This window comes from Rhagoletis zephyria, unplaced genomic scaffold (genome assembly GCF_001687245.7).
Source record: "Rhagoletis zephyria isolate East Lansing unplaced genomic scaffold, Rhagoletis_zephyria_1.1 Rzeph_scaffold_04017, whole genome shotgun sequence".
Lineage (NCBI taxonomy): Eukaryota > Metazoa > Arthropoda > Insecta > Diptera > Tephritidae > Rhagoletis > Rhagoletis zephyria.
Genome location: NW_016161100.1, coordinates 27,777 through 38,100, shown reverse-complemented (window position 1 = coordinate 38,100; position 10,324 = coordinate 27,777). Strand labels below are relative to the sequence as shown.

At 40.3% G+C, this 10,324-nt stretch overlaps 1 protein-coding gene across 1 annotated transcript; it reads right to left on the bottom strand.

The window, feature by feature from the left end:
* Positions 1-3,698: 3,698 nt before the first annotated feature.
* On the bottom strand, positions 3,699-10,118 carry Zcchc7 (Zinc finger CCHC-type containing 7). The gene is made up of 7 exons (XM_017625373.1): positions 9,516-10,118; positions 9,126-9,447; positions 7,086-9,062; positions 6,736-6,935; positions 6,534-6,671; positions 5,969-6,463; positions 3,699-5,908 (listed from the first exon to the last, which is right to left on the bottom strand). Exons 1-7 carry the CDS (start codon positions 9,522-9,524, stop codon positions 3,977-3,979), a joined length of 5,073 nt encoding a protein of 1,690 aa, XP_017480862.1. The 5' UTR covers positions 9,525-10,118; the 3' UTR covers positions 3,699-3,976.
* Between the last annotated feature and the right edge of the window lie 206 nt (positions 10,119-10,324).

Below are 10,324 nucleotides of genomic sequence, written 5' to 3'. Positions count from 1 at the left end.
GCGCAGGGCTAGCATTTTTCTGGGGAATCTCCTTGTACATCTGGCAGAGATCCACTAGGACAGACCTCCAGTTCTCAGCCGTCAGGTTTCCACTTAACCACTGGGATCAGGGACGAGTTTGCGTTCAAAAGGCTTCGTACCCGTAAAGGACTTGTGGGCGGTGGTGTTGTTCCTCACAGTGCACGACTGGCACGGTAGGTCTATTGGCCGTGCAGGCTCCGCTTACAAGCCAGACCCAAGTTACTCGCTGTCCACCAGCTGACGCCGGACGTAACATGCAGTTTTGCAAGCCGTTTAGGCTACTTCGGTACCGATACAGAGGCATTTTTACCTGTGCAAGGATCCAGGGCTATATTATTTGTGTTCATGTTTCTGGTTCTTTGGTCATTCGTCGACCGAACCATGACCAAACCACCGTAGGCGCTGTATTTTAATTCGCTCACTATGCCTATTCCATAGAATCGCTTCTATAAAGTCCCAGCACAACGTAGCATAATATAGCTTAGCACCAGAAATTGAGGTCCGCATCGAAGATATTGTAGATGAGATACTCATAAACAAACGCGGAGAATGGATCCAATATTGAAGGTAACGCGGAGGACGCCGTGAATGGACTCAATACATATAAACTCAACGAAAAGCAGATTATCCTTCTACCGAAAGTAAGTTCACTAGCGGTAATAGTAACTATTAAATTGGATTGCGGTAAGGATTGACTTTATTTCTGAAGTGATGTCAGAATATGTAAATTTCGGTTGAAATAAAATTAATGCTTTAATATCATCCATCCCCCTAGGTTTTGTAGCGGATATTATAACAGCAGCAATTTCGCATAGACTTTTGCTTCAGGAATAACACAAAACCAAAGAAAATCTCTAAAAAAAGGGCAAGTATAAAATGCAAGCCATACAACACAAGTACTGAGCAGATTCCAAGAGCGAATAGATCTATATACACTATAGTACACTAACACTAACGTATCGCCTCTCTTGAGATAGCTGAAGCTCTATGTTGTGGTGGGTGAACCGACCACGAAGTAAGAGTTGGTAAAGCTGGGGTCTGTCTCCCTAGGATGTTCGCTTATTGTCTGTCTATAGACCGCTGGTTGTTGGTGTAGCGGCCACTTAGCCCTGCATACCATCGGGTAGTCAATCGTTGTCATCAATCTCAACTAACTGTAGGCCCAGCAAATGTGCTGTTTCGGCATGGTCGGACCAGAGGTAGAGGGGTGTAAGGTTGGTTAGGTTGAGCGGACATGTGAAGAGGTGGTTGGTGTCATATGGGGAACCTTCACATGCGTTGCGGACGGCGGTGTCTAATAGTCTGGATTGGGGCTGTGCGATTAATTGATTACTCAAAATTTTAATTAATCATAAAGTAAATAACTCAATTATTCGATTAATTGGAAATTATGATTACTCAAAAGTTCAGTTACCCGAGTAATCAAGATTTTTGATTAACCAAAAACAAAAATATTTGAGTAATTTGCTTTATGATTAATCAACATTTCGAGTAAAATGAGTAATCAACATTTCAACTCTTTACATATGTATAAAGTAGTTAAAGTTCCTTGATACTTTGAAAACAACGTTTCTGTTTTCAAAAATTAAAACAAAAAATTTTTTTCATATACAGAATGTAAAAAAGAAAATAAGCATTTTCCAAAGCAAACTCTTTTAACGAGCAAAATTATTTTTTTTGAGTAATCATATTTCAAGTAACTCGATTAATCATCGTTTTGAGTAATCAAAATCTTGATTACTCGAGTAATTGATTAACCGAATAATTGATTAACCAACTTGCTCGAGTAATCGAATAATCGCACAGCCCTAGTCTGGATAGGTACNATGGGGAACCTTCACATGCGTTGCGGACGGCGGTGTCTAATAGTCTGGATAGGTAGGAGTTTAACCGCAATGAGCCAGAGTAACGCGAGTCTCTCTTGGCAATTGAAGCTATTTTTCGCTTAGTGAAGGTGGTGCCAGCTGCGGTAGTTGTCATTCGTGGTCCTTGACCTTGTCCTTTAGTTCGTCGAGATGCCTTCTGACGTGACTGGGCAGACGTTCCGCCTCAAGCAATGGCCTGTTCAGATGCTCTCGTCTGTAGCCACCTATTTCATAAGCCGCTCGCTGAGAATGGTGGTGGTCTTCCTTATTGGGAGCATATGGGCCTCGCTAAGTAGGAGATGTTCTGGCGACATTGGAGGGCATCACGTTCTTTTGGCCTTTTCCACCGAAGGATGCAGTGTGACTCAATCTATCGCTGTATACATATATCGGCGTAACTTCGGCATACGATTCACTGTATTTTTGTTCCATGTCTAGTTAAGACTGTTGAGCACTTCGCATGCGTGTTTCTTATCAAGAAGAGGGGTGAAATAGCGAGCTTATTAAGCCCAGAGGCAGAGCACAAACATTTCTTTCAACAAAACCCTAGTATAATTTCTAAGCCGATTAGGTCTCTAAAAGATATTCAGGCAGGTTCTGCAATTCACTTCCGAGCGAATTTCAACCCCTACCAATTTGAATTCATAGCGAAGTTGGGTACTGTTTAGTAAGTGGCCCACCTATTTCGGGGTATTGCGTCCAAAGCGGTGACCCGATCAAAAAAAAAATTGCACACACTTGTAGCCAAGGGTCTACCCATTATTTTAAAATCCACTATTGTAATTTTGGGTCACTAATTTATTTACAAATTGGGTTTGAAATATGCCCTTTTTTGTAAAATTCGGAAATTAGCGTAAATTTATCACTCCTATTCTCCTTAATGCTGCTACATCAGCAATATATTTTTATATTCTCCTTCACTTTACACTTTACTCGATGAGCTATAACTTTCTTTATAACTTTAATATTAACCAATTAATCACAATTTATTAAATAAAAACACCTTCTAAATCATGCGTCTGACTTTTGTTGCATATGCAAATTAAATGGCGTAGTTCAGCTGTCAAACTCCAAAATATGCAAAAGAATGAGAAACAAAAGAAAATAGGATATAACCCTGTAAGCATTAAAAATATACAAAGGTGTTCTCTGTAAAAGGTATTCAGCTCCTTTTCTTCGCAACACAGAAAGGAGAATTCTACTGCCTGAGGGTTATAATCCCTAAGTGCGGCCGAAGGCCGCCTACGCACAAAGGTGTTCTCTGCGAAAGGTGTTTAGCCCTCCTTTTTTAGCCTGATAACCACCTTGGGATAACTTCTTTTATTTAAAAACCCCACAGATTCTGTTAGTTGGGTTATATTCCACTTCAAACTGCTCAGTTTGCCTCGGAAAATGCCGTTTTTACCCCATTTTCAAACGGTTCCCTAGGGGTCTGTGGGAGGTCCCCAAGGGGGGGTGGGGTTTTTCGTAAAGTGGCGACTGACCCCTTTCGAATGAGGGGGGTTTGGAGGGCCACGCCCCCTCCCCCTCTCCGCCCCCCACCACAAAAACGATGGGCCAATAACTAAACATTTCCCGCGAAGTTTATTGAAATTCACTCGGAAGTGAATTGCAGAACCTGCCTGATTGTCTAAAATGATACATACAAAGGCATTTCTCGGTGATAAGCTAGCAATTATCTGCATGAAATTTCGTAGTTTAGAACCATATTCAAGATAACTATTATATCTTATATCTCGTGGATAAATATGTAAATAGTAAATTGAAAACCAGAAAAATGTTTTAATACATATATGTAAGTATGTAGTTTTATTTGTTTTCTTTTTCATTTTTTATTATTTTAATTTCTGGAAACTCATCCTTGTTTTAAAAGAAAAATGTTACTAAATCATAAACCTTTATAGCTCCCGTACAAAACCATTTTTGTACAACTAAAAAATAAAATGTTAGTGATGAACTTCTTCCAGAAGAATAATGCACACCTCTGTTCGCTTCGACACTTCTGCGAAACAATTCATCACATCGTCGTCGTCATGTCATCGTTTCGTCGTCAATTCAATATACGTCAAACTTTGTCCATTTTTTAAATCTTAGTGTCCCACCATGGCGCCATGCAGTTTAATAACCGCACGATAATCATTATATGATAGCGCCCCTTCTGTCGATTTCAACTGTATGCGTTGCAGTTTAGACAATAACTCTGTATTCGATTCGGCCATCTGTATGCATTCATCTAAATAGCGCATTGATTCGCGCGACCAAAACATCGATGGACCCTTTGAGGGCGCTCGTTTATTGCCGAGCGTTTGTGCACCTATGGCTGAACTGGTTGAATCATTACTGAGTATATTTTTTACTGCATCATGCCTATTCTCAACAGCATCTTTCATTTTTGTATAGGCTGTTGACTTTTGTTGTGGGTTGATAAATGGTGGCGGAGCAACAGTTGGTCGCTTGATCGGCGTAAATGGATTAGATTTATGCTTGGAGCTAGCGGTTTCTGCTGGACTGTGAGCCGGTGTAGTGGTGGGTGTCTTATTTTTGCCTTTTGAGGATGTCGGCTCGTTGCATATTTTTACTTGCGACTGTGTTGGTTGCATCAACTCGTTTGGCTTGTTGACCACTTTCGATTTGTTACCATTAAGTGAACTAGTTTCATTACTGTCAGTAGCCTTCTTAGCCGAGGATGCTTGATTGATCGGTGACACTGAAGCGCTTGTCGCTAAAGGTTGTTCAAGTCGTGAGCGCTGCTCGGGGGTTAGGCTTATATCTAACATTTTTTGTCCCAACAGCAATGGATCAATATTTACGCTGTTCTTTTGACTTTTCGACATTCTGTTATAACTTTGAATTAGATCAGGATAATTTTCATGCCGATACGAGGTAAAGATCAGTCTGGAGTGTGAATCAATCTCTTCGCGTAGTGATTGCGGTACCATATTTTCAGCTTGATAATCATTAATAAGAGATTTTAAATTCATAAAAAGCTTATCCAAATGCTTGTCGCCATCACACAGGCCGGCCTGACCCAGTAATATCATATTAAGCAGACGCCGGAATTTCTCCGCCAATTTCATATTCGCCTTAGTGTGTGACTTCTCCAAATTGTTGATGCGCCTTTGTAAATCATTCACGTCACCTAAATCACTCTGCAGTTGAGAAATGTTTTCGCGCAAAAAGCGAATCAACGCATCAATGCGCTTGGGCACTTTCATGGCGCTCAATTGTTTGTTACTCATTCGATCCATCAAATCTTTACATTTATCTAACAATGCTTTGTGAAATATATCCTGGTCACTGGGAAGTCCGAATATGACCAACACATGACCAACAGATGTCCAGTCGAGCCTTGCTTTAATATTACACACTTCGGATTTCTGTTTCAAAAATTCGTGACCATCTGGTGACAACAAGTAGTTGCTGTGGAAATTGGTAAGATATATTTTTGCTTCACATGGCGTATCATTCGCTTGTGCTGCATCGTCTTCCTGTTCATCATCGGTATTTGCAGCAACAAATCGTCGAGAAATACCTGTCTGTGTGTCAAAGTTATCATCTATTTCGGTTGTGTTGACATCACTGCCACAGGTAATTGGTATGAAATCTGGCAAAGGATCCATTTCTCGTACTCGCTTTGCTGATAACATGCTCCTGGTAGCCGCAGATGTGGATGGCTGTACATCCAATTCAGCATCGCCCGTAATTGTTTCATTTTCGCCCCTAACAGCAGCTGGTGGTACTTCAAAATGATCTGAAAAACTGTAATTCGAATCGGAATCTGCTGTAAGGTTTTCCTTGTGCTGAGCTGATTGGTGCGTTGTTATAATAGCCGATGCCTCTCCAGGTGCTTTGAATTCGTTTTCCCTTATGACTTCTTTATTAACTTCCACTTCGTTTGCATCATTTCCCATAGATTCGCTTACTTCGTTGGTATGTGTCATCCCTTCATCAGAAGAAATATCTTCCAGTGCTCCTGATGTGACAGCCTCGGCTGAGATCACGCTACCACTCACTTCCTGCACCTGTAGTAATTAAAATTTGTAATAATAGTTAGAAGCCACAAAAATAGTGTCGATTATTACCTGATTTGGTGCCGCTTTCTCTGTTAATTCATTACGATCATCTACATCACTTATGGTTTGAACACTTCCTCTGGCTGATCTGCCATATGGATTTGGCACGTAGCGTCCTGAGAGGCTTCTAGCTTGCTTTGAAGGGTTTTCAGGGGCTGCCAAACAATTGCTTGGCCGTTTGCGTGGAAGCAAATTGCCGAGGCCCACTGCTTTCAAAAAGCGTCCATAGTAATCATTTGGTGACGTTTTTTCGGCCATATGAAATACAACCGTATCTAAAGGTCTATACAGAAGATTGAGAGCTATTCCAAGACGTGGCGATGTGAACAATAAATCGTTATACGACTTCTGATGTGATTTTACGTAGCTTATAATAACTGGATACTCCATAAAGCGTGAAGCACTGCGGCATGTGTCCGAAAAATGTCCATTTGCACCACAGACACAGCACATTTTACGTTTATTGAACTCTACCTCCATATGAGGATGTGCATTTGGTTGGGTCTAGTGAGTGAGAGGAAATAGAAGTTGCTTATATGCACATATGTACTTTTATTTGACACTTTTTACTTACCGTGGAGTGGTAACGTCGCCATTTATCTGGGCATAGGTTAATGGAGTGTCCACGGACCTTGCATATGGGACAAATAAGCCGATTTTGGAATGTGCAAGCATTGCAGCTTTTTGTAAACATTTGTGTTTTATTACCGCACTAAAACAAGAAAAAGAATGCCCATGCAAAATATGTAAGCATTGGATTATTTCGTGCAACTTACCCTTAGGCAAATTGTGTTTGGACAACGAGGCTCGAAATGTCCACTTTCGCCGCACATATAACAAACAGGGGGCTTTTTTGGTCGTCTACATTTAGCGCGTGTGTGTCCGAATTCACAGCAGTTGTAGCATTTCTGATTGCTGTAGGGGCGCGTTTTGGGAAAACGATCTTCTGTGTAAATCTTCCATAGGCTGCGATCCTCTGCAACAAAAGGAATGCATATGATTACAATATATATNGAAAACGATCTTCTGTGTAAATCTTCCATAGGCTGCGATCCTCTGCAACAGAAAGGAATGCATATGATTAGAATATATAATGAATTCAACAATCAACATTTACTCTACTCACTATCCATTCCATTTTGCACTCCAACCACTGAAAAACGTTCTCCATGCCAGGACAAATTATAGAATTTGGCCATTTCCTCATTCCAACCCACACCTCCCTGTTGAAAAGTATGCTCATGGTAAACGATGTGTCCGATAGGTAGAGCGTTTTTGTTTTTTATTTGCTCAGCTGTAGTTAGTGCTCGCACAGGTGGCTGAATTACTTCGATTTCATTTTCTGAGCTATTTTCTGACTCACTTGGTTTCTTTTTGAAATTAGAATTGGGTTCAACCATGTTATCAATTGAATCGAAAATCTTATCTAATCCAGCTAAAGCATCGTCAGGCACTGCATCAGAAAAATTCGCTGATGGCGGAGGAGGTTCTACTATATGCACTGATCGTACACTTAATCGGTCAGGCTCATCTTTCTGGGTACCAGCAGATACTGGTACAGATTTCTCGAAAACCTGAGTGATGCTTTTACCTTTATTACTATCAATTCGTAATTGATCCTCAGAGTTTTCATCGTCTTCACTTTTGTCATATGTCCCTTTATTTATATCTTCCTCACGCCCTTGCACTAAGCTATTCAGTGTGGCTATGAATTCAGTGTCGGACATATTTCCAGCGGCGTTGGCAGTGCCACCAGCTGAAGCTCGCCGGGAGCTTAACGATTGCGTACGCTTACGCAATTTTTTATTGCAACGTTCAACAGCTGTTCCGCACAAAATGTATGGTATTGGCGTTTTGGATACGCCTCCCTCCAGTTCATCATCCGTGCTTGCATCGTCGTTAAGTGCGTCAGAGCCGCGATGGCTACTTGATGTTCGCCGCTTGCAGAAACGTTTTACCTTTTGATTCAATGGAGCTTGCTGTAGATCCTCAGCTTCAGAACTAGTGTCAACTGCATTTATGATCGTTCTGTTCCGAACAGTGCCCTTGGAGTACACACTGTCAGTTATATCAGATTCACTTTCATAAACGTCCACCGCTCTAAATTCTGCCTGCTCTACCCGATAATTATTCTGCTGTTTCTTCTGTTTTTCTAATGCTTCGGTGTTTTTATTTGCTGAATTCAAGAAGGAAACGGTGAACTGACCAGTGCACATAACATCATCTGATGGGGAATTATTTGCTGGATTGTTGGTTTGTTTCGTACTGCTAGGTTGTCCCTGTGGTGGTTGCATTAGACTGTCAACATCAGCAGTAAGCAGAGCTAAATCTTGATCATCTGCCATGCAATTGTCTTCAAGCAAACGGCTTCGGTCGGTCTGGCCAATGAAATCGTCGGATGATAGTACAGAACATGGTGATGTGCATCTACTTGAGATTTGCTCCGCCTGCTTTTCGGATGCTTCCTGCGCCACATTGCTGCGGACTTCAGTTGGTGTGGTGAAATCGCTTGATTTCGTTTTTTTATCAATAAATACATCAGAAGCATCTATGGCATTCTCTTCTTCAAGTTGTAGGGCGTTTGATTCACCAACAATAGCATCGGTATCACTGTCAGATAGGGTGATTGTAGGTGGAGGCTTTGCCGGTATTATAACTACATCATCGTCAGACTCATCCGTTCCACTCGAACTTTCTGACGAAGATTCCAACACAATAGTTTCAACTTGCTTTTGTTTTTTACGATTTTTGCTACGTACTTTTTTAGATTTTTTCTTTTTTTCTTGGATTACTAGCGCTTTTTGCAATTTGTTTTCTTGCTGCATGAAAGGGCCACTTCGTGGGACATGTTCTATTGCTTTTTTTTGTTTTTTATTTTTTAAATTTAACTTTGTGTTTTTAGCTACTGCAGCCGGGTTTATGCGGAAGTTTTCATTTGGTGATTTATCTTTTTTAGGGTTTTGTTGTTCCTGCGGTTCTATTTGTTTAATAATGTCATTATTAGGTGACTGACTTTGAACTTTTCGGACATTGTCTGTCTCATTTTTTTTACTCTGGTCACTAATTTTTTTTGTCTCTAGGGTAGTATTTGTGGATAACTTTTCTGTGGTATTTTAAGACTTAATAAATATTTTTCTATGGATATATTTACTTTATTTAAACTTACCTTCTTCATTTATACTTTTATTTTGATTAGCAGCAATACTTGCTTTAGAAATAGTGGTATTGCTTTCATTTGGTTTGGGCATATGAGCTGGTTTAGCAGTGCTATTTACCCAGTAGCGTGTATCGGGAACACGACTTGATTTCGCAGGTCTATTCACAACGCTTTTTGCAGTGACAATACGTTCCACGCTTTCATTTTCTGGCGCTGGGGTCTCGACCGCATTGTTTACAACTTCTACCGTTGCCGAATTTACGGCCTCATGGTGTATTTGGCCGTAAAGCCTCGCTTCAAGCTCATTGAAATCTTCTCCATCTATATCGACCTATGGGATTGAAATTTGCGTACGAAAAACTAGCCTCGTGTACCTTGATTTTAAATAATGCTGCTTACCTCGTCCATTTGTGGTGTGTATTGTTTTGTATCATTGAAATATGTTAATTTTCCTTTCTTTGCAATTATTCCTATATTTTTCGGGCCGAAATGTTTTTCATCTTCTTTTTTTTCTGGTCAGGGTTGCTTTTTTCACACTATAGAAATGGGTAGCATTGTTTCTTTACTTTTCTAATTATCAGGCGACCGCCTACAGTGTCGCGATGCAATATAACTTGCGGCCAGAAAACGTGCTCCGATTTCGATGTCATTGCAAAGAACGTAAATCTACGATATAGATTTACGTTCTTTGGTCATGGCAAACACTTAATTTATTATGGAAAGAAGAAATATAGTACAAATTGGATAACTGCCACGTCCGCTACGCTGGGGGCCGGAAAAATTATAAGAGCTTCGATTGGAAAAAAATTTAGTATGTTGCTTTATATTATCTCAAAATAACAAAATATGAAATTTGGTATAGATCGAATTTCAGACACACCTACCACATAAGCAAATAATTGAGAAAAAGTGATAAAAACAATTAAAAATAGGATCAGTGAAGCGCCTTCGTCTTGAACTGCGGGCTGTGTTAAGGATTGTTCAGATTATATTGGGTGACAATATTGTTAAGAAAATCTATTACAGGCTAACCTAATATTCGCGGCTTGCGTTTTGGTACGCATGCCGTCGAATTTGTTTTTTTGCGTCACCCGAAATTGGCTTGCATGCATTTGCATTTGATTTCATTGAGCGAAACGTCAAATCAAAATGTCACGCAGAACAAAAATTGGAAATTGATAGTCTGTTCCTTTGAACTTCGGACTAAA

Coding starts and splice junctions, on each gene's coding strand:
- Zcchc7 (XM_017625373.1), bottom strand. Junction 6,672..6,735: donor CAAACACAATTTGCCTAAGG/GTAAGTTGCACG, acceptor TTCTTGTTTTAG/TGCGGTAATAAAACACAAAT. Junction 5,909..5,968: donor AGAAAGCGGCACCAAATCAG/GTAATAATCGAC, acceptor TAATTACTACAG/GTGCAGGAAGTGAGTGGTAG.